General features: G+C 38.4%; 2 protein-coding genes across 2 annotated transcripts in view; both read left to right on the plus strand.

The window, feature by feature from the left end:
- The window catches only part of LOC134451526 (uncharacterized), a 296,996-nt gene extending 279,331 nt beyond the window's left edge, over window positions 1-17,665 (plus strand). The window contains exon 2 of the mRNA XM_063202031.1: window positions 17,621-17,665. The gene's annotated coding sequence lies outside the window, so the exon portion shown is untranslated. The remainder of the gene's footprint in view (window positions 1-17,620) is intronic.
- The window catches only part of LOC134451525 (cytochrome P450 2J4-like), a 59,795-nt gene that overhangs the window by 17,719 nt on the left and 16,124 nt on the right, over window positions 1-25,952 (plus strand). The window contains exons 4-5 of the mRNA XM_063202030.1: window positions 16,203-16,363; window positions 16,491-16,667. Of these exons, the coding sequence (XP_063058100.1) occupies window positions 16,203-16,363; window positions 16,491-16,667 (338 nt within the window). The remainder of the gene's footprint in view (window positions 1-16,202; window positions 16,364-16,490; window positions 16,668-25,952) is intronic.

The following is a 25,952-nucleotide window of genomic DNA, read 5'->3' on the forward strand; positions in this document are numbered from 1 at the left end:
TCTGGGTGATATTGTGTCCTAAAAGTCATGTTAAAACGTTCCCAAAAAGTGTGTTTTTGGTGACATGCAAATTTTATGCAAATGATATGCGTGACATAGAAGGGGTGAGTTCACCTCATTCCACCTTGTTCAGATCAATGGCGGCTAGTACCAAAACAAAGCGCAGTGTCAAGCAGTGTGTTGCTGGAGGGCCGAACGGTGCCAGCAGCAGAAATGGCTACTTGACAGAAGGAATATCTTTGCACAAGTTCCCTTCTGTGAAGAATGATGGAACTGTGGCCGACAAGGAGAAGGCTAAATCAAGCTAGGGCTCTGTGGATCCAATGCATGGTTTTGAAGCAAGCTCGTGGTCACTGTTGTGCTCTGCACATTTCCACCCCTTGTGCTTCACCACAAATGTGGAGGTCGCGGGCATGGTTGGACTGAAGAGAATGCTATTGCCTCAAGCAGTTCGCCGGCGTGCAGACTGAAACTGCCCCCTGTAACTGCTCGGGCACGAAGACAGGTGAGTGCACTGCTTTGCTTTAGGCTACTCGTTTTACCTTGTCCATCTGCTTTGTATGTTGTTTTCAGGAAAGGGTAATGCACATTACATGCCAAACCGATGCGAATGCTCTCGGAATATGCACTTTTTATTGATTGCCATTCAACTGGTCAATAAATTGGTTTTGGGAGGATATCCGCACATCAGCGTGGTGCTCTCAGTCGAGGACAGCCAACTCACAGATTGGGCTACTCGGGGCTTTTTCTGAACGGGGAAATAGGGGCGCTCCACCCTCATACCTCCGTGGGTGCACCCTCATACTTTTATTTTTATATATATATATATTTGAGCGCCCCTAATAAATTTCTCATTCATGGGGGGGAACACCCCCCTTCACCCCCTGTAACCTGCCATGATGCTCCCTCATGCCAAAAAATCCTAGAAAAAGTCCTGCTACTGCTTAGCGAATAAACAGAGATGCACATAGCGTAGGCCTACTTTGAAGCGTTGATTGTTTGTTTTTAGTATTGTGGTGCACGTGTGGCTGACGTTTGGACACACCTCGTCCTCAGAGTCCGGCTGAGGGACACGCGACGCCTGTGACTTTGAGCACAAAAAATAATAATAATGATGAACGCTAAAAATATGCTGAGGACTCAGGCTATATAGGGCGTTTTTCCAACAGCCTAATACCTCAGTTTTTTCTCTAGTTGATGATATTTTTGCATGTAGCCTACATGCATTTCAATCACACTATATCGCGCAATTGAATCAAAATGCCCCCCATTTGTCAACAAATACACACGCCATGTCATCTGTGGGTCATGGCAAAGCACCCTTAGCAACCGTAACCATAAACAAAACGAACTGTCAGGCTATGTCAACAATCGTCACTTCGCCTGTCAGACATGTCACTTTCTGCAGATGTATCAGTGCCTCTGAAATAGATTTGTGCTGCTGTTTTTTTTTTCTCATGAGGTTGGATGTGTGGTTTTTCGACACGCTGATGTTTGTATCAGAATTTTGGTTCCTTTATAAGATGTGGGTCCATCAAATGTGTGTTGTTTTCTCAGATCGCCATACTAGCAAACCAGGGACTCCCCTCTATGATGTCACAGCCCAGCTCATTAGTCACACCAAATTTCACAGAATTCACACTTTGAGTTGCCATTTTCACAAGTTCCTCCAGGATGATTGGGTTCAAAGTCTCATCGATGCTATCAGAAAAAACAAGGCTTTAATGGGAATGACCGTTTGTTTTCGTTTCATAAACACTTTAAAGTGAATTTATAAGTATATTTAGAATGCACTTAAAGTTAAGTATGTTTTTAGTGTAGTAAGTGAACTTGCACAAAGTTTGATTTTAGTACCAAAAAGTCAACTTAACATGTGTTTTAGCTCTACTTAATCATATTTCAAGTGTATTTAAGTATACTATAGACCCCTTGCACCTCCCTTGACAACCGTCGTCAGGACGAACTCAGAGGACAATCGCGCTCCGAACGCAGTGCGCAGCCCATTGGAATAGCCAGATTACTGCAGATCAGTGGTCGGCAATTTTGTTTGTATACGGACCAATTCCCGCCCCCAGAGTTAAAATAATCAGATTGTAGGGGAAAAAACAATATCTGAACTTGACAGTACCGATATTCCTCTGTAGACTTCCGTTGTGCTTCAAACTTTCTCGCCAAAGGACCACTGAACTGAATTGACGCGCTCGAGCTGTATGCACTGCAAATATCTCGCTTGCTTTGTTAGACCCGTGTATACATTTCAATGCTGTCTTATTTTTTTGGTGAAATGTCAAGATAATGTTACAAATATGTTCATATTAATATCCTAGCCATAAAAATAAGGATGGCGATTAGAAATAGCCTCTGCAGACTCCAGATTTTGCAGTGGTGGCGCCAACTGAAAAATGAGATCATGCTGGGAAAAATAGGCTATAGCCTATCCACGCGTAAAATAAACAATGCGCAACGTTTATGCCTTAATATTTGAATCTATACAAGGTCAGATTAAGAGTAGTCTACTGTGTGGAGTGAGTCAATGGCCAGTCTGTTGTGCATAGACTACAAGTGTCAGAATTTAGATGGGCTTTTGGCGTGAATACCCCCCTTGGTACAAAAGGATCTCGGTAATCTCGGTTAAAACCATGGAGGTCCTTTTCGATCGTTTTGCGTTTCTTCCAACACCACCGTGTTTTAGCCTACATGCTTTCTGTGAGACATTTGTCAAGTTGGAATGGCGCAGCGAAAAGTTGCCTTCAAACAAACAGCAGGCGCTGACAGCGTCTAGTCTATATTGCCACTGAAGACACACAAAGGCTGAGCGCGCCCCCTGATAAACTTGATGGCTTTGTGATCAAACCGTCTCACTCGCTGCACAACTTTGATTGGTGTAACAGAGTTGAAAATGCTGTTGAGAAATATATAGTTTTTATGAGTTTTGCCATTATTGAGCAGAATATTGTTCGTTGGAGACACCTTGTGGCACTTCGGAGAACTGCAGGTCTGTTGTGTTTTGACCCTCTGGGGTTCCCGTAGCCGAGTCAGAAAAGCGATTCCCTGGCTCGGGTAAGTTTACTATTTAATGTGCTCTGTTTTCAATTATTGTTTCCTCTTTGTAAAATGCAATGTAAACTGTGTTCTTGATGGATCTTATTAATGATGTAATTGTGTACACGCTGTGGGGATATGCAGGAAATGTACTAAGTTGTAAAGAAAGTTATTTACATTTTCTATTAACCACGAGGATCTTTTGGGAGATTAGCATCTTCCTACACCTGCAGTAGATGTATTAGCATAGTGTTCGTTTTGTGGATGAATTATGCAAGTATGCATGAGAATTCACATCATATTTACCTCTACTATGTATCACTGTTATATGGCACTGTATATGCATGTATTCTGGTGGCATGGTACTTTAGAATTCCGAATGTTTGATCGGTTTTCCGAACCGCATTGATTCCATGCCTGAGCATTCTGCTTGCCTCTCTCCCTCTCTGGAACTATGACGTTGCATACGGTCCTTCGTGAACTAAATGAATGTTACTTTTATTTTTATTGTACAGATGCTGCAGTAATGCCCTTTTGCTGTGTGAAGGTATGTCTCCAGTTGTGAAATGTATTTTGTTGCTGTTAAAATGTTTGGAGTCAGAAAAGCGATTCCCTGGCTCGGATGCTGCAGTAATGCCCTTTTGCTGTGTGAAGGAAATAAACTGCCGTCCAAAGAAAGTCCGCCTCCTGTGCCTGCTTGAGTCCGTTTCATTAATCTTACATTTAGTATGTGGAATTTAATGAATTTGACCAGCATTGATGACCACCTTGTTGCTGTTGGAACAGGGGGCACCCCCTTTCCCCTGGCTTATTGAGCATCCCCTCTGGCCGTTATAATTGCTATTGCGCATGCATAGCCTATATTTTGCCATTACGATATTATCATTGCTTCTTTGGTTAGCAGCCAAATTGATAATGTCACCATTCACGTTTTATTCATCAGATGTTCATGGACACACCTTGAGTGGACAATGATGATTTGTTTGATGGGTAAATGTAGATGGTGTCCGAGCCTTTGTCTTATTTGAGAGTTTTCGCTCGGACGGTGCGTAATTCCAAACCAAAAATGCAGTGTGAAGATAAAGGAGTCGCACAGGAGCATGATGCTGTTCAGTGAAACTGTATTAAAAGCTGAAAATAAAGAGAAGCCAAAACAAAAAGTGGGATGAAAAGTTTTCGGGTCTAGCCCGTCAGTGTTCCCATGTTTGACGGATAGGCTGTACAATCTGAGAACAACTCCCCGTGACCTGCGCTGACATGCATTGCGTGTTGTTTTTAGTAAAATAAAGTGTCCTAGTAAGGATTTTTTGTTTGCATAAAATCGAATGTTTTGTGTGCTGATGCTCACGCAAATAGGCTATATGCCTATGACTACCATGCGTTTTCCAACAGCAAATCACCACGCATTATGCACAGTCGCTTTGGGAAGTCCTCACGCTGTCTATTCTGTTAGCCTACCATTGGCTCCTAGCTCCACGCTGACTACTCTACTCTGACTACACCCTGTCTAAATAATCGTAAGGCATAGGCCTAAACGTTGCACATTGTTTATTTTACGTGTAGGCTATATCTTTTTTTCCCTGCCTGCATCCGCGTGATCTCATTCCCCAGTTGGCGCCACCATTGCAAAATAGGCTAGTGGTCCGTGAGTGGATTAGACTATGTCTAAACATCATCCACAATTATAGTAGCCTACCGTAGCCTATTTGAGACATTCTCGTGACATAGGCCTACATTTCACGCCTCGCCTAACAAGCAAGCGACATGAATTTGCAGTGCCTGTAGCTCCAGCGCGTCATTTCATTTGGTGAGAAAGTTTGAAACGCATCGTTATAATGGAAGCTTACAGAAGAATACCGGTCTATATTTGTAACATTATCTTGGCATTTCACCAAAAAAATAAGACAGCATTGAAATGTATACACGGGTCTAACAAAGCAAGCGAGATGCATTTGCAGTGCCTAAAGCTCGAGTCAATTCAGTTAAGTGGTCCTTTGGCGAGAAAGTTTGAAGCACAAAGGAAGTCTGCAGAGGAATATCGGTACTGTCACCTTCATATACTGTTTTTTTTTCTAGAATCTGATAATTTTAATTCTGAGGGCGGGAATTGGTCCGTATACAAATGAAATTGCCGACCACTGATCTGCAGTCATCTGGCTATTCCAACGGGCTGTGCACTGCGTTCGGAGCGCGATTGTCCTCTGAGTTCGTTCTGACGACGGTTGTCAAGGGAGGTGCAAGGGGTCTATAAGTTGTCCCAAAATAACACAATTTAAGTATGTACTTCTGCACTATGCTATAAAGTACTTTGTCATGGCATTGAAATAGATTTTTAATGTACTGAAAATGCACTTATCCGCGTGCTAAAGTACACATTAAACACAATTTAAAGTGATTTGGTTAGTATACTCACAATGTACTTAAAGTAAAGTATGTTTTTAGTATATTAAGTACACTTGCACAAAGTTTGATTTTAGTACAAAAAAAGTGAACTTAAAATGTGATTAAGCTCTACTTAATTATATTTCAAGTGTATTTAAGTATACTATAAGTTGTCCCAAAATAACACAACTTAAGTATGTACTTCTGCAGTATACTATAAAGTACTTTCTCATGACATTGAAATAGATTTCTAATGTACTTAAAATGCACTTATCTGCATGCTGAAGTTCACATTAAACTCATTTTAAAGTGATTTGGTTAGTATACTTACAATGTACTTAACGTTAAATATATTTTTAGTATATTAAGTACACTGCACAAAGTTTGATTTTAGTACAAAAAAGTGAACTTAAATTGTGATTAAGCTCTATTTAATTATATTTCAAGTGTATTTAAGTATACTATAAGTTGTCCCAAAATAACACAACTTAAGTATGTACTTCTGCAGTATACTATAAAGTACTTTCTCATGACATTGAAATAGATTTCTAATATACTTAAAATGCACTTATCTGCATGCTAAAGTACACATTCAGCTCATTTTAAAGTGATTTGGTTAGTATACTTACAATGTACTTAAAGTTAAATATATTTTTAGTATATTAAGTACACTTGCACAAAGTTTGATTTTAGTACAAAAAAGTGAACTTAAAATGTAATTAAGCTCAACTTAATTATATTTCAAGTGTATTTAAAGGGCTGATGACAGAAACTTGAATCAATTAAATCCCTTAAATAAACTAGACAATATGGCAAAGAGGATCAATTTGTGTCACACTCACGGCAAAAGAAAACGTCGTTACGCGAATATCCAACTTTTAAATACACACTGCAAGACCTCTGGGTCCTTGGTCAACCGCCATACTGTGACGTCAACGCCAGAACAGAAGGTGGCGCTGCGGATCAGATACAGCTCTGCTGGCTGTTCTAGCTGCTACCAGAGAAATTGCTGCTACCAGAGCTGCTACTACTACACGATCACGGACGTCCGTGCGCAAAGATTGGTAGGTCAACCTGTTTGTTGAAAATATGACAATCAGTATTTTAATACTCATGAACGACCATCCGGGTACTTTGCTCCTAAATGTGCGTTACGCCCGTTTATGGGTGAAAACAAACCGAATGTCTCATCAACTTACATGCTATCGGCTACCCTAAATTAACACAGTACATGCTTCAGTCACGGCTGTTTGGCAATATTATTTGAACAGCCGGCAACACAACACGTTTTCGGGATGTTGCGCGTGAACAACGCTAGTCTAGGTCCTTATCTTTCGTTTATTAAACCCCAACACCACCAATTGACTTGCATTGCCTGTTTTCCCCCACAAATGGGCGTAACGCACATGGAAAACGTCACGCCGTTCATGAGTATTGGCTACTATCTGTTTTAATACTTTCTACATCTATACTGTGTACTGTTATCTTGCACGTGCAAACGCTATACCATGTAAGCCACATGCTAAACTCAATACAATAATGGGTATTGGGTAGCATCAGCATACAAAACGACATACAAACTTACAACTAGCTCTACCGGTAGCACGATCCATGATTCATTTAGGATATTGACAGGCACGTCTTCTACTGCGAGACTTCTTAGTTTTATCATTGAATGAAGCATAATATTTGATAGCCTTCTTCAGTCTAAGCAAATAATTACGATGCAGGTCCTATAGCATAGGCTACTTGCCTCCTGCCTATAGCTTTCCCTCTGTGTTTTTGTAGTTTGTACAAGCAATCATGACCCAATACAAGCGGTCATCGTCAATCCTCCTCCAACCTAAACTGAGCAATGAATTAGGCTACTGTTGCTCATTCTTAATGTCTAGTCAAACCAACAACCCAGCGTGCAGGCACAATTGCTTTGAGAAACACCAAGTTATTTGGCACTTGGCAATAAGAGACTACAATGCAAAGACAAAATACTAAGCGTACAACTTCTGCTTTAAAATCTGTCACATCAACAGACAAGCAAACCAGCAGGTGAGGAGGAAGACTGATGATGCCCATATCCTATAGAGTAGGCTTTTTTGGAGTGTGATCTGTAAACACACTATCCAACACCATCAAAAACCTGCCTATCAAAGTGAATACCCCACAACTTTATTGAAAGATATTTATTTTGTAACTGTGATGAAAACTGTTCATGGAAGGTAAATTACAGCCAAATTTCTATTTGTGCAGGTGTCAGATGTGAGCTGTGTGTAACCACCATACCTACAGAGAAGGGGTTATTTGCTGAAGGGAGCAGGATGTAGCACAGCAAACCCTTGATGGCATTACCTGTATCACCAGCCATGACTTCTCCACTGTGTCTCAATGAGGACATGCTGAATGTGGCCTATATGACTTACAAGCAGTAGGCCTATGTCTGTGCTGTATGTGGCTGAATGATTTACAAGCAGCCTGTCCATCTGGTTAAGTACCACCACTGACCTTCATGTAGTTAAGTTCTGGAAATATAATGTGTATGCTGTAATAAAAGTTTTTTGGGGGGGCATCTATGTTTTTTTATTTTTAACTAGCAATCTCAGTAAAAACAATATTTGTAATGTTTACAGCTGTGTTCTATACAGGTGTCCCGTTTACAAACATTGCCACTGTGAGGAGGGGCAGGCTGCTAAGCAGCCAACCACTTGAGCGTGTTTGAGTGACAGCACTTTCCAACAATCGGAGGTTGTAGAGTGCGCAGCCAGTGGCGCGAAGCCAGGGATTGTTTGCAAACGGGAAACCCACGTATAGCACAACATTTACAGGGGTTGGACAATGAAACTGAAACGCCTGTCATTTTATTGTGGAGGGTTTCATGGCTAAATTGGTGTATCAGTGTACAAAAGAGAAAAACTGACTGTCAGGAGCTCCACAGGGTCAATATACATGGCCGGGCTACTATAGCCAAGCCTATCTGAAACCAAGTGTTTCAGTTTCATTGTCTAACCCCTGCTTATCCATATGCTACAACATATTCTCCATTTATACACATTCATTCAGACTGTACAAAAGCAAACGGAGAACATTTTTGGTCAATGTATCCATCTATTTAGTTAACACCACAAAAATCAGTAATATTACATTCTAATAACAAGTGTCTCACAGCTTTAGATACATCTCTTACATGAAGAATACAACCACCCCCCCACAGGGCCTGCAGTGTATACACCCAATCCTGCCACGCTTCATCTTCGCCCTGTGGAGCAAATAGAACAATTAGATCAAAAATACAATTTGAAATGAAGGGCAATCCACACACATTAACACTCTACTTGGTAAATGATAGAGTTTGAATGTTTTGCAGCAATGTGAGAAAAAGACATGGCAAAAATAATACAAGGGAAATTGCATGGGTGGGCTCCAAAATAAAATAATTCTTTGGCACGATGTAACATTGAAATGCAATGCAAGATACAGATTATCGTGCAGTAGTGGGGTAGACATCAGCGTGTCACATACAAAACTGTATGAGGTGGTGTTCACATCAGCAGGTAAATTACAAGCGCAACATTGTCCAAAGTGCAGCATGACGCAACTTTCAGGCTCATGAGTTATTTTTAATTAAAAATGTTGGTATGTTAGAGCTGGATGAACACATTCTAATGCAAGATGGGGGTCTTTGTGTTTAAATGCAATTGCTGTCATGTTTTAATGTGCTTCAGAGGCTAAGATATTTTTGTTTTCATATGCTGAGGGAAACTTTTCTCAAAATCGGCTTAGGCATTCAGCTGGAATTTTTTGCATGTTCTTTAGGCATCAATGGGTGAAGGACCTGCAACCAGAATAGAAAAAGGTTCTTACCCACACAAAAAATCTTCTGGCAATTCCCCCCAGGTACATCTTCAGGGTGTGAAGTATTGCATCTCTTTTTCGCTCAGCGGCTGCATATTGACACAAGGAAACACAAAAGATACATAATGGGTTAGATAAGAGTGTATATTGATGGACGGTAGTTTAGGTGGGTTACTAGGCCTACATAAAGAAATTGACGTGAGGACACATAGGCCTACAGAGTGATATTGGGGGTAGGAGAGATACATACAGTAACAAGTATATGTAAATGCTAGCCAGACAAAGGGCAAATTGTGAGTGCAAAATGTGTATGTCAGTCGGTGTCGACTATAAGATAGGAAGAATGACATGTTCTTGGTGGACAGACAAAGACTTAGACCCACTGCAGAAATTGTTTGGTTGCATGGTGTGACCCATGATCTGCTTCCAGTTCCAATTTGGGATCCCATTTCTTCTGTAGTCCGTCCTTGTAATTTTAAAGTAGGCCTGTCCAACATAAAATTGAAACACACAAATGAAGCACAGGTGTAACAAAAGCAATCCAACATATTAGCCTACAAAATCCCTTTTCCCAAAACCTCAGGACTATGTTATGGTGCAATGATAGCAGGAAGTTAACGAAGTCAAGTGCAGGACTTTTTTGACCAGATGATTATGCGACTGTGCTTGTTGGCGTTCATTTATTGACGAGGGGGAACACACACACACACACACGTGTTTTATGCGCTGTAAAGGGCAGAAAGAGACCATTTCTAGTCATGTCGTAGGATATAACCAACACACTCCAGACTAGCGTGATTACCGTCCTCCTAACAACGAATGGCAAAGTGTAGTGTTTCCACGAGTCTAGTTACTACTACAAGGCAGGTTGTAAGTTACTTCTTCGATATTTTAACATAAATCCAGTTCTGTATAACACACCAATGCCACAGTAATCACAAAACAGATGCAAAATGCTTAGAAAAACCCTCATGAAAGCAACCATTTGTTGATGTCCACCGACTAGAATATAGCATTTCCTCATATTATGCTAACTAGTGCTACACTTTGCCTCTCGTCGTTGTAAGGCGACTTATCACGCCGGCTTTATGATTGCATTTATGATTATCTTGAATTTAAAATACATTGCGTGTCACGTACCTTCACGTCGTTTGTTTCACAACACATGATTGACGGGTCTTTGAAGAGGTAGCCTTGTCCCCGGCGACGGATCCGATGTGCAAACCAACATGATTAGCCTGATAAACCAGCCTAAATGTGAGACCCCCTCCTGAATACTACACTCCGGATGACAGTAGCACACATTTGTATGACATTTAACTGAACAGCCAAGTAATTATTTTCATGTGGAAGTACCGAAATTATCCAAAATTGACATGTTCAGAGCACAGCTCCACCTCCTGTCCCATCAATACTACGGGCATCGGCAAGTGCGTGAGGAGGAAGACTTCTGTCGCTGACGTCATTTTCGACTTCATCATCAGTGGTCTCCAGGGTGCTGCGCCCAGTAAAATTCGCCAAAATAGCCGCGTTTGTAAATCATAACTTGGAAAATAGGCGCTTTCCAGAATTCATATATATATCATTCTGAGTTATTTTTTATGTTAAAAATCATATCAAAAAACGTCAAAAATCTGTCATCAGCACTTTAAGTATACTATAAGTTGTCCCAAAATAACACAACTTAAGTATGTACTTCTGCAGTATACTATAAAGTACTTTCTCATGACATTGAAATAGATTTCTAATGTACTTAAAATGCACTTATCCGCATGCTAAAGTACACATTAAACTCATTTTAAAGTGACTTGGTTAGTATACTTACAATGTACTTAAAGTTAAATATATTTTTAATATATTAAGTACACTTGCACAAAGTTTGATTTTAGTACAAAAAAGTGAACTGAAAATGTAATTAAGCTCAACTTAATTATATTTCAATGTATTTAAGTATACTATAAGTTGTCCCAAAATAACACAACTTAAGTATGTACTTCTGCAGTATACTATAAAGTACTTTCTCATGACATTGAAATAGATTTCTAATGTAGTTAAAATGCACTTATCCGCATGCTAAAGTACACATTAAGCTCATTTTAAAGTGACTTGGTTAGTATACTTATAATGTACTTAAAGTTAAATATATTCTTAGTATATTAAGTACACTTGCACAAAGTTTGATTTTAGTACAAAAAAGTGAAATTAAAATGTGATTAAGCTCTATTTAATTATATTTCAAGTGTATTTAAGTATACTATAAGTTGTCCCAAAATAACACAACTTAAGTATGTACTTCTGCAGTATACTATAAAATACTTTCTTATGACATTAAAGTAGATTTTTAATATATTTAAAATGCACTTATCTGCATGCTGAAGTTCACATTAAACTCATTTTAAAGTGATTTGGTTAGTACACTTACAATGTACTTAAAGTTAAATATATTTTTAGTATATTAAGTACACTTGCACAAAGTTTGATTTTAGTACAAAAAAGTGAACTTAAAATGTAATTAAGCTCAACTTAATTATATTTCAAGTGTATTTAAGTATACTATAAGTTGTCCCAAAATAACACAACTTAAGTATGTACTTCTGCAGTATACTATAAAGTACTTTCTCATGACATTGAAATAGATTTCTAATGTACTTAAAATGCACTTATCTGCATGCTAAAGTACACATTAAACTCATTTTAAAGTGACTTGGTTAGTATACTTATAATTTACTTAAAGTTAAATATATTTTTAGTATATTAAGTACACTTGCACAAAGTTTGATTTTAGTACAAAAAAGTGAACTTAAAATGTAATTAAGCTCAACTTAATTATATTTCAAGTGTATTTAAGTATACTATAAGTTGTCCCAAAATAACACAACTTAAGTATGTACTTCTGCAGTATACTATAAAGTACTTTCTCATGACATTGAAATAGATTTCTAATGTACTTAAAATGCACTTATCTGCATGCTAAAGTACACATTAAACTCATTTTAAAGTGACTTGGTTAGTATACTTATAATTTACTTAAAGTTAAATATATTTTTAGTATATTAAGTACACTTGCACAAAGTTTGATTTTAGTACAAAAAAGTGAACTTAAAATGTAATTAAGCTCAACTTAATTATATTTCAAGTGTATTTAAGTATACTATAAGTTGTCCCAAAATAACACAACTTAAGTATGTACTTCTGCAGTATACTATAAAGTACTTTCTCATGACATTGAAATAGATTTCTAATGTACTTAAAATGCACTTATCTGCATGCTAAAGTACACATTAAACTCATTTTAAAGTGACTTGGTTAGTATACTTATAATTTACTTAAAGTTAAATATATTTTTAGTATATTAAGTACACTTGCACAAAGTTTGATTTTAGTACAAAAAAGTGAACTTAAAATGTAATTAAGCTCAACTTAATTATATTTCAAGTGTATTTAAGTATACTATAAGTTGTCCCAAAATAACACAACTTAAGTATGTACTTCTGCAGTATACTATAAAGTACTTTCTCATGACATTGAAATAGATTTCTAATGTACTTAAAATGCACTTATCCGCATGCTAAAGTACACATTAAACTCATTTTAAAGTGACTTGGTTAGTATACTTATAATGTACTTAAAGTTAAATATATTTTAGTATATTAAGTACACTTGCACAAAGTTTGATTTTAGTACAAAAAAGTGAACTTAAAATGTAATTAAGCTCAACTTAATTATATTTCAAGTGTATTTAAGTATACTATAAGTTGTCCCAAAATAACACAACTTAAGTATGTACTTCTGCAGTATACTATAAAGTACTTTCTCATGACATTGAAATAGATTTCTAATGTACTTAAAATGCACTTATCCGCATGCTAAAGTACACATTAAACTCATTTTAAAGTGACTTGGTTAGTATACTTATAATGTACTTAAAGTTAAATATATTTTAGTATATTAAGTACACTTGCACAAAGTTTGATTTTAGTACAAAAAAGTGAACTTAAAATGTAATTAAGCTCAACTTAATTATGTTTCAAGTGTATTTAAGTATACTATAAGTTGTCCCAAAATAACACAACTTAAGTATGTACTTCTGCAGTATACTATAAAGTACTTTCTCATGACATTGAAATAGATTTCTAATGTACTTAAAATGCACTTATCCGCATGCTAAAGTACGTACACATTAAACTCATTTTAAAGTGACTTGGTTAGTATACTTATAATGTACTTAAAGTTAAATATATTTTTAGTATATTAAGTACACTTGCACAAAGTTTGATTTTAGTACAAAAAAGTGAACTTAAAATGTGATTAAGCTCAACTTAATTATATTTCAAGTGTATTTAAGTATACTACAAGTTGTCCCAAAATAACACAACTTAAGTATGTACTTCTGCAGTATACTATAAAGTACTTTCTCATGACATTGAAATAGATTTCTAATGTACTTAAAATGCACTTATCCGCATCCTAAAGTACACATTAAACTCATTTTAAAGTGACTTGGTTAGTATACTTATAATGTACTTAAAGTTAAATATATTTTTAGTATATTAAGTACACTTGCACAAAGTTTGATTTTAGTACAAAAAAGTGAACTTAACATGTGATTAAGCTCTACTTAATTATATTTCAAGTGTATTTAAGTATACTATAAGTTGTCCCAAAATAACACAACTTAAGTATGTACTTCTGCAGTATACTATAAAGTAGTTTCTCATGACATTGAAATAGATTTCTAATGTACTTAAAATGCACTTATCTGCATGCTAAAGTACACATTAAACTCATTTTAAAGTGACTTGGTTAGTATACTTATAATGTACTTAAAGTTAAATATATTTTTAGTATATTAAGTACAATTATACAAAGTTTAATTTTAGTACAAAAAAGTGAACTTAAAATGCGTTTAAGCTCTACTTAATTATATTTCAAGTACATTTAAGTATATTATAAGTTGTCCCAAAATAACATTCTTTAAATACACACTTTTGAAGTACACTGTAAATACAATAAAACGTACTTATTAAGTATATATTAAGTACACTGTTTTTACCTGGGAGGAGACTAATGAGAGTAATTAAAAATGCAAAAATAAAATAAAGAAAATAAAGTACAATAAAAATGTTTTAAAATAACAAAAGGAAGTAGAATGCAAATTAGAAATAAAATAAAAATGAGGGGAAAAAAGATAAAATATGTAAAATAGAAAATAAACTGATAATTAAAATGAAGTGGAAGTGCCTGTCAGTGAAATTTAAAAGCAGTTAAAGCTGTAGTCAGCAAGTGTGCTAAATCCTGAGTTATTTAAACATTTAAAATGATTTTCTGTCCCAACCTGCACTGTGGCCTGCAAGCCATGACCCCTCTGTAGGACAGCTGTCCTAGTCTTAACCAAAACATTTTCCAATTGTAACATAATTTGTAACATAATACAGGCAGAGATTCATTAAAAAGCTGAAGTATAATTATCTGTCAAAAACAAAACAGGCAGATATGCTCTGGTCAAATACACCTGGGGGGCACTAGTCGAGTACATCTATGGCCAAAATACACCAACCCCCCCACAAAATGATACAAAAGGTTTTTCAACTGATTTCAATACATCCAGCTGTCCTTACCAACATCCTAAACGTCTAGGAAATTCTAGAAAAAACTTCAGGAAAGGTGTCATTTTTAAGATCATATTTTTTTTAAAAATAAATGTTATTACATGATGATAACATTGGCATGAATTAACATGTTTTCAGGATCTGTTTGGTTTGAGTGCTGTTAGGGTGGATAAAGACAATACTGCTATGGTAATATCCATATGCTGTTTGTCAGGGCACATCATCAGTGATGAATCATGGTGTCACTAGGTATTTTGGGTCGTTCAGCAGCTGAACTGAATAGAACGGAGCCACTACATGTGTAAGTAGAGGGCAAGGTGAAACGGTTGGTACTGGAGACAGACAATATCCTGGAAGGAACATAGGGCTTTAGCATAGCTTTCAGGTAAGCCGGAGGTAGGGTAGGGCCTGTTGTAGCTTTATGGGCAAGGGTCAGGGCTTTGTATTCAATTAGGGCATGAAAAAGAGGAGTGGCATGCAGTGACATTTGCAAAGGGCTTATTGCACAAGCTGGAAGACCAGTCAGGAGGGAGTTGCAGTAGTTCAAGTCAGATGGACAATATCAGAAGTTGAGTCATGCAGGTCAGATACAGTCTGATTTTATGTATATTTAACAGTGAGAAGCGACATGACTGGGAAACTGAGGCTATGTGGTCAGAGAATGATAGATTGTCAGCAATGACACCTAGATTTCAACAACAGTAGCAGAATCCATGTTGAGTTCGATATCATGGGATCACCAGCAGTGCAGTTTGAGCGAGGCTCTACTGAAGGTGGCATTCCTTCACACTTGTGGATAGTTCAGAGAGGCAAGCGGAAATGTGTGCGTAGACCGGAGTCATCTGGCACAAAGTACAGGTACAACTGTGCTTCACCGGTGTAACAGTAGTATGAGAAACTGTGAGAACAGATAACATGGCCCAGTGATGTGGTGTACATGGCAAATTAGGAGTCCCAGCACCAGCCCTTAGAACACCTCTGTGGAGAGGCTATGACTTGAGAACAGCTGACCTTGCCTTTGATACATGCTAAGAATGATACCACCAGACTCAAAGAATGTCTAGAAAAAAGAAAAGAAAAGGGAATGCTTCACTGGGTCCTGTATCCAGTTAGTAAAAAAGGGTGCTTATCAAAAAGAACTTGGGCGTCCAAACTTCCATGAAAAGATGAAAAAACACTATGTGAGGCACTCCTTACTTAAGTTAAAAAGGCTTTATTAAATACTGGCTACATGCATGTGGAAATAGCACTAAAATATTGTGCAATTCTGTATGATCTTTTTCAGGTGCATGTCTTAACAGCATATTTTTCTGATACTTCTAGGTAAGGCCTTTAACCCACAGTGGCTCATTAACAATGCTGTGTCCAATGTTATCTGTGTGCTGGTGTTTGGGGACCGTTTCGAGTACACCGACAATGACTTCCAGTCCCTCCTGAAGAACATCAATTTAGCCATCAGTCTGGAGGCGGACATTTGGACCCAGGTCACCTTCTCCTCTTACACTCAATATAGGCCTACTTATAAAAGTGCCTGAAGAAACCAAACACTTGTCTGGTTTCTTATCTGATGTCATATCAGATATATTTTGCTTTTCTGTTTCATCTCTGCAGATCTACAACATGTTCCCATGGATATGCCGCAGAATTCCTGGTCCCCACAGGAAAATGTTGTCCGTTTGGAATGGCATTATCGATTTCGTAAGGGGGAAAGTGAAAGACCATCATGCGGACTATGATCCCTCAAATCCCAGAGACTATATTGACTGCTTCCTTGGAGAGATGGAAAAGGTGGGTTGAGTGTTAAGGCGTACTTGGCGCCTATTCAGATATTCTGTATTCACTTATGACAAACAGTAAACGCTGACATAACGTGGTTGTTTGATTTGGTTTTAACCTGGTGGTCATAAGTTTATAAGATAACCAAACAAAATTTCAGCTGGTTGGAAGTTCAATCTATGCAGTCTATCACAATCGTATCCCCCGGCAAAGTACTACATTTCAAACTTTGACTATGCGCAACATTTTGCTTCTTATTTAGCCTGGCCAGGCAATTATATCTAGAACATTTTGAATTCTACCAGATAGGGGACGAATCAATTCTGGGTAACATCTTGATGGGCTTTGTTTTCAGTTAGTAGATGAGTGAAGGAATGGCTATCAGGCGCGGAGTGGCCATCGGGAGATCGGGGACTTGTCCCGGTGGGCCGCAGCCGTGTAATGTAGCACCGCGGCCGTTATAATTCCTCAACCGGCCCTAAAGTTTATAAATCCTATATAGTCAAGCTAATTTAACAAATTTAGACTCAAATTCAAGAGAAGTGTTGACCTACCAATATATATACACCGTGTACCAGACGGTAATATCTCAGTGACGGTGTCAAAAAGTAAATTGGCCACACCCCTTCTCTACTGAGACACACCATGGATTGCTGAAGTCATACAGTTTACTAGATCTCAATAACACAGTTTCGTTTTCAGTATGTGAAGAACCTGTGATATTTAGATTTGTAACCAAAGGATGGAAATATGAATGAATTAGGACTTATTTTACGATTTCCACAAGACTGTTAGTTTACAGTCTGCCAGTCTTCACATTACATATTCACTTGTTCTATGGTTATTGACTTGGGTTGCGAATAATAGACTCCACCAAGTAGTAAGGAAGTGAACTGCAGCTAAATACGATAAACACCACAGAAGCAGTGGGTTTTGTTTTGATGACATTGATTTGTTAGAACCAGGGCTACGATTCTCGAAACCTTCGTTGCTAACTAACGTAGCAACTAACAACTCAGGTGCGACAAAACTGTTTCTGGAACACTTCGTTCGGACTTACAAAGTCCCAATGTTTACAAGTAATGTAGTTAGTCGTTCGTCCGGTGCAGAAGCGAACAACTCAGGTGTTGCGGCAAAACGAAGTAGGGGCTGTGCGTCAGTACTACTGTCAGAATTGGAACGAATAGCATGGTTAGCTAGTTCACCTTTGTTTTGGGTAGCACGTCACTCTTGCTCGTGGGTTTGGGGCGGGTTCAGGCCGAGTTCAAGCAACATCGATCGATTACTGCCACCAAGTGCACAAGCCCCTGACCCATACTACACAAAATGTCTACTCATGTTACGAACAGGACACAAAAAATCACACCAACAGTGTTCAAATATGGAAAAAAAATATATTGTCCAAATATAGTAGGAAATTCCATGTTCCACAATCGTGCTTCACGGCCACCGATCAATTAGGCCTAAAGCGGTGCCAATAAAATAACCTTGTTTCATTAGCCTAGCATCAGGATTTGAACCCACACCAAAAGCAGCATCTCGTCTGAATGCAGAATTCTTAACCACTCACCTATCTCCACACGTATAGGAAAAATCAGTATATTTTGATTAAACCCCAATAAGCATAGGATACATGGAAATAGGCTACATGTAAAAAAATGGCTTTATTCAAAAAGGCCACCAATGTGCGGTGATCCTTCTCGTTTTCCTTGCATTGTAGGCTATGCCTTAGTCTACAAGAACTCCAAACTACATCGTAGGCTACAACAAGTTAAAAAATGGACAGTATGCAACTGCATAGCCTGTTGGAACAGGGCGATATGGAAAGGTACTCGGAAAGGCAAGCGTGATGACAAGGACTGGACACTTCTTCCCGTTAGTTCTTATTTCATAGTGTTCATAATATTCTTCTTTTCATTTCACTTCTACTATTGTAATACAAGCCTGTCACAAGCAGCCGGCCAATAGGCTACTGTTAAAACAAATGTTGTTCCGGCAGTGGGCGCACAGTCCAAATACACTGTAAACCCCAACATGTTCCACGAACTCTAAACTTTTGTGGAAAATTATTCCCGTTAAAGTTTTAGTTTTGTGACCAAATGTTTTACGTAAATACTACATACATGCATGCATATGCGGGACACAAAATCTTTAAGAAGATGATCAAAAACTTTGAAATGACTGAAAAGATTGAAAACTTTAATTCCATAATTAGATTTTTAGTTTTTAGCAGCCCAAGTCAAGTATGTACTCCAAACTCTAAAATGCACAGAAACAATGGTTTACACAAAAGATTTGAGTTGAAAACTAAAACGTTTGTGTAAGTCTTACATAAAATCAGAGATGTTATGTGAAAACAAATGTTATGAGAAAAAATAAAATCTTGAATGTTTTAGTAGCTGCTACTCAAAGATCTAACATGCTCCATTGACATAAATATTTCGAGAAAAATCAATGCAATTAGTACTAAGCAGACAGTTATTTCTTTTAAGTAAACAAGCACAGCATTGTTTAGCTATATTGGCTCTAAGTTTTTGATTCCAAAATTAAAAGTTTTATGTTTTCCCATTTTAGAGCCAAAAAAAAAATTCTTGGTTGGTTTATTGATTGGTTGGTTTATACTAATGCACTAGGCTAACACCACTCTGTTTAAACCAAATATAACATGAGCTTTAATTCCACAAACATGAACAATGCTTTATATCAAGTTTTTATTTTATTTTGTTCCATGTGGTTGACAAACAAAAACAGTAGACAATAACACAACAATCATACAATACACACCAATCTAAATCTAAATCTAAAATTTAGACCACACAGTCAACAGTCAATATATTACAAAGAATCAACCTCAACACATTAGGCAATTTAGTCATTTATTTGTTGTCCATTTCTGAATCTTTTATTAGGAGTTGGTGGCTGAAGGAGATCCATATAACCTAACTTACAATAACATTTCTCCCAAAATAGTGTCAGACTTCACAACACAGTCAGTTGTTTATCCTTTGGAGTGTTGAGTAGAGCTGATGGATCATAGAGTTCTGGTGGTCCCATATCGGCTGCCTGTGGAGCATAAATAGGCCTAATAAGTTTAAGGCTTTCATGAGGACTTGTTGGATTAGGCCCCTACAGCATGATTGCTACACTGGTTTATACAGAAGTTCAATGTGCAATATGTCATCATGAAAATGCAACGCATCACTTGCAAATACACTGCAGATGTATGATACAAGAAAAAGATTTGTATGAAAGGCCTACACAGTGCTAGCCTAACTAGCAGTAGCTAACATTCTAAGCTAAGTTGCTAACAAAACATACACACAGTGTAGCATCAAGAGCACCTAATGTCACACACAGCAACATAGTAAACTACTACACATACACACCAATACACTTTTATTGGTCTTTTCTTACCTTGAAGTGAGGTTGATAGACACATTTTTCCATGCCAAGTTGTCAGTTGTGGTTTGATGGTCACATGGTGTTGAGTAAATCTATCCCCCATTGACAGATTCACCGTTTTTAGAGAAGTTTGTATTTTATGTTACATTTTAATAAAATAGGGTTTCTAGGGTTCTGACATGGTTGGGTTGTTCTTTACACAAAGCAGAAGCTGGTAAACAATTAAAAAAACAACTAAAACAACCAAAAAAGTGAGTGATCCAGCCTTAGGATTGGAACTCTCAACCTCAAGATAAGGACATGCCTATATGGTTACATGCAGAGGACTATCCCCTACACCACTCAACTGCAGGTTTTGTATTTGTAGAAAGTTAGCCCTGTTTGTTAAAAAGTATTGGACTTACTCATAATTAACAGTCAAATGTGTTTCACACATACTTTCCACTTCAAATTCGACCAACTGACATCATACCAAAACAATAATGTTTGAATGTGATTTTTTAAAAAAATTTTACTGACATCCTGTGCTGGGAATCGAACTTGAAACCATCATGTTTTGAGGCCAACTGCTTAACTGTTAGTCCATGACTGCCCAAGCACAACACGCTGACATCCATAGTCTCATATGTCAGATATAGTTCCAATTGACATGATTTAAAGAATTTGTAACTTTCACAGTTTCGAGAGAAATAAACAATAAATATCTACTTGAGTGTTTTTTTATTGTAGTGTGGGATGTTAAGTCAATATTCCATAAGAATCTTTCACTTGGTGATGCAAGCACCAAATCAGGTACACAGGTGCTCCAAGGCCTACTCTCCCAGAAAAGGTCGCTATCCAGGTGAAAAAACAAGATGGCGGCCATTTTTCAAGATGGCCGCCTCATTAAAGGTGAAAAAAGCTGTTTTCATCTTAGAATGCCAAGTAATCAAGACATCTGAGTGATGGAAATATTAAAATCTATGAATTCTGACCAGGACAACTAAATAGTATCAATATTTCATCACAAAATGGCCACCACTTTTCAAAATGGCAGCCCTTACATGACTGAAAATGTATATTTATGACATACAGCTGTACGATAGCAGGTATTCTATAATACATACTAACCTTGCCATCACTGTTGGAATACAATGTCCTAAAAAATATTTTGTTTACATTATTCTGTATTAGAGTGATGTTATAGCACAACCAGGGCACACTGGTGACATCAACTGCTGTGAGACTCAGCATGGGGTTCAGTGTCGGATTGTGGTACAATAGCTGTAGTTGTAGTTTACTAACTCTTTTAGTAGTATACTCACTTTAGTTTGTTAGTATGTATAGTCTCCCATAAGCTACCTAATAAGACCCTTTGTATATAGCTTAACTAGAAATGTAGTTAGCGTAGTTAGAATTTAGTTAGAATTGACAGGATGTGCCAGTGCGGGAGAGCCGAGCCAAGGGTAACGGGGCTTCAGTTACCCGGATGGTGTACAGATCGCACGGGACTTAAATGACACTGGATGAACGATCGTGGCTGGGTGTAGGGCAGAAGTTGCCTGATTTTCATAGACTTCAGATCACGTACCGCGATTCTGGTCTGACTAGGACTATAACGATTAGCGTTTCCATACCGGACAAACTTTGTTTCCATGGCCTGGTTAACCCGCCTCCTCGGCTTGTTACTGGTTGAGGGTTGTGCCGAAGTTTAAACCAAACATTTCTTAGCCCAATAGAATGTCTCTGCTTAAACCACGTCACTGCCAACTCGCCTCAACCCAGGACGGTTGGAAATGCTCAGTTGATTGGTTCCAGACAAAGTGGGTGGAGATCCCGCTGTAGCGGGATTGAGCAAGCTCCTGGCCCTACTGTGTGTAGCTGAGCCGAAGGCGTTGCGTCACCAGTAGGGCGGAGCCCGGCTAGGGCAGAAGATGACTGAACCTTGTTGTGTCCCATATCTCAATGTGCTTTGATATTTTGAATGGTTGGGTGGTAAAAGGATAGCCCCTCGGCCTTTAACCGTATTACACAAGATGTCTGCTAAAAATCCATTGAGCTGCAGTAAGTGTCGGGAACAACACCTCAAGCACCTGACCCTGAGCATGGGGGCCCCGCAAGGTTTTGTGCTCACCCCCTGCTGTTCACGCTGCTGACACATGACTGCACAACGACCCACAGCACTCAACCATCAGATGAAGTTTGCGTACGATACAACACCTGGTGGGCCTCATCACTAAGGGTGACGAGACTCACTCCAGAGAAGAAGTACACTTGCTGGCCAGATGGTGCAAGGACAACAACGTCCCTGCTGAATGTCAATAAGATCAAGAGATTGTTGTCAACTTTCAGAGGGGCCAAAAACATCCGCTACCACGGACCATCGACGATGATGTTGTGGAGAGAGTGAGCAGCACAAAATTCCTTGGAGTGCACATCAGCGACGACCTCTCTTGGACCACAAACACATCATCACTGGCGAAGAAAGCCCAACAGCGCCTCTAACTTCTTTTGCAAACTGAAGAAGACAAGTGCTACAACCTCCATCATGACGGCATTCAAAGGAGGACCCATCAAGAGCATCCTGACCAGCTGCATCACAGTGTGGGGAGGAGGTTGCACAGAGCAAAACAGGAAGACACTCCAGCACATTGTGAACACAGCGTAGAAGATCATTGGAGCGCCACTCCCCTCCCTGCAGGACATTTACACCACCCGCCTCACCCGAAAAGCACTGATGATCACCAAAAACATGAGTCACACTGCACACAAACTGTTCAGTCTCCTGCCCTCTGGAAAGAGGTACAGGTGCCTCCGCCAAAAAGATGGTGAGGCCTGGAAAGTTCTCTGGTCAAAGCTTCCAGCAACTGACAAAATGTGGATGCAAGACTGACTGCAGAGGAAGATGCAAATGCTATTGCTTTAGCCTCAACTGTACACAGTTATATTCCTGCAAATGTGAGGACTAAAAATAACTAATCCAACATGTGCATCATAGTGTTTTCCTACCCAAACAACAAACATGTAATCATTATAGGCCTACTTCTGTTTTTGTAATATTTAGAATCATTCAGTGAGTGTTAGTTTATTCATATGTAATTATGAAAATACTATAACTTTCAATATTTTGTTTTTTTCTTGAGTGTATAATTGAATTTTCCATGCTCAACATAATATATTTTCATACATAGATATTCAAAATATGATCAGTCAATCAAAATATACATAAAAGCCATTTAAACGCAGTTCAATTGGCGGCCATCTTGGAAAATGGCCGCCATTTTGTTTTTTCACCTGGATAGCGACCTTTTCTAAAAGGGTAGGGTCTGAAGCACCTCTGAACCAAATTTGATGCTTGCATCACCAAGTGAAAGATTGTTTGAGGTATTTGCTGCACTATTGGTAATACAGGATTCAAACCTGCAATCCTCTGATCTTGTGGCCATTCCCCTATCCAGACCACAGCAACTCAAACATTGTCTTGCTTTACCTAAGCCTTTTTCTTTTGTAATTTCGCTCAAAATTAAATGTGAAAAATATTGCTAATTAAAGCTAGAGTCATGGGTCTGGTGGCCATCTGAACAATTTAATACCATGTTCTAGGAAGTAGGTAAGGTTATCTCCATGTTGGAGATTGAACTTGCAACCTTTGAGGTTGAAGACCAGCTGTTTAACCACTACTCCATGGTCGCCTAAGCTATTGTCAAGACATCTAACCACTCAAATGCCAGATAGAGTTCCAATTTACAAACTCAAAGACATTGTGTTAGGATGTCAGTTGTACTTAAAAATACAATGCCAACCAGAGTTAATTTATTGGTACCTGAAAATATGTTGAGAACACCTAAAATGTGTATGTCATCTGGACATTTTTGCTCTATTGAGTACTACAGCGTAAACTTTTCTAGTTCATATTACTGTTGGGGAACACAGTGTAGCGCCATGGCCCATGGCGCACAAAGTGTCCGTCAGTAGTACAGTCAGGAGGATCAGAAAACAACACAGCTCGTCCTTCTTTCTCTCTGTGTGTAAATTGGGCCATCGTTTTGTGTCTTTGTAAAATGCAGGTGAAAAGCAGTCAGTTAGGCTACTTAGTGACTGCGTGCGTGGCCGCGAGGCAGAGACTCTCGGATGCCACAGCTCCACACGCGCGCACAACAGCACGTGTAGATCGGCCACTTTACGCACATAGAGAGGGTGGATAAACAGTTCTGCAGAGGAATAGGCACCTGCGCTTAATGTATCTTACTGAGGGAATCGAAATCTTGTCACAGACACTGAAAACGCAGCCGCGATTAATTCGCGCTTACCTTTCACCATTGCTCTTCAGTCATTGATGGCGATAGTGATGTGTAGGCCGACATTTGGTTACGCGTACTGCATTTAATGGGGTGGATTTTGGGGATATTATTGTGTTGACAGGTATCCTCCGACTTTGAATGTGTCACGTTTAGAGACTTTGACGGCCCCTTCCATGGTCCTACCCCAATCCATCATCCTTCCATTCCCGACTCCGCGTCTTTACGCACCACGGCAATAACGACACTTCCCTACCTTGCGCATAAAGATGTGCAGGCAGGGAAACGACATAAACATCCTGATATGTTCTATTAATTCTCGTGTGGAATTTCAGTTATCATTCCAAGCAGCATTAAGCTGTCTACTCTGCGTGGCCATGACCTGTTGAAAGTGTTGCGTTGCCTATGACCGTGAGAATGACTTTGCTTGCCTTTCTGGGGAAAAAAAGATGTGATGGGTGGTTATTAGGCTAGGCTACTTTATTCACCGTGGATTGAACTCACGCCACCAATAGGCCGTAGGGTGACAGCCCTTTTCGTTCAGCCTCGCTCCACAGCTTCCGAACAGCAGGTCCATTAGATGATGAAACGACCAAAGCTATGTTCAACTTACCGCGAAATGTCCGCTTCATGTAATCGTGCACGTAATTAAAACGGTGACATTTCAGTAAGAAATCTTATCCTCTGTAGGGAATGACGATTTTTACGTCACTGGACACCATGTGACCCTTTTAAGCCAATCACGTAGCCGATTTACGGGGAAAAAGTGGCAAGCAGTCTGAAAAACTGAAAATAATGACAAGCCGTCTGTTGTTGTTAAGTCTGACCTACCTATAAGAATCTCCAAAAATACCATTTTGAAGAGGATATATAATAACAATTATCAAAAATAATACTCGTGCCTACATTTTTGGATTGGGACAAATTCTAAATGAATAATAAATAGTTCTTTATTTACTGAACAAAGCACAATTATGCAATTGACATTTCATACTGTGGATTTGAGCAATTAATGGAAACAATTGCAATAAGTAGGCTATAGATAACCCAGGCTATTGATAACCCTCTAAGTGATTGTAACTCCAAACAGTGCTTTGTTTATAGCACCAACAACTATTGTGCAAGTGGATGATAAGGTTACCTTTTCATGTTCACATATAATAACAATTATCAAAAATAATACTCATGCATATATCTCTGGATTGGGATAAGTTCTAAATAAATTAACCCTCTAAGTGATTGTAACAGTGCTTTGTTTATAGCACCAACAACAATTATGCAAGTGGATGATAAGGTTACCTTTTCATATTCACATTAATAAATGGAAATAATCTAATGATCAATGATAAGGACCATTCAGGTATTCATGTATTCATTTATTCACTAATAACTATACAACAAATAAAAAAATCAAAACAAGTGGCATACACATGAACCGGCATTTTCATGAACTGGCATTAACTTATATACAGTGAGGAGAATAAGTATTTGATCCCTTGCTGATTTTGCTGGTTTGCCCACTAATAAAGACATGATCAGTCTTTAATGTTAATGATAATATGTATTCTAATATGGAGAGACAGAATATCAAAAAGAAAATCCAGAAATTAACTCTAAA

Source organism: Engraulis encrasicolus, chromosome 6 (assembly GCF_034702125.1).
Source record: "Engraulis encrasicolus isolate BLACKSEA-1 chromosome 6, IST_EnEncr_1.0, whole genome shotgun sequence".
NCBI classification, from domain to species: Eukaryota; Metazoa; Chordata; class Actinopteri; order Clupeiformes; family Engraulidae; genus Engraulis; species Engraulis encrasicolus.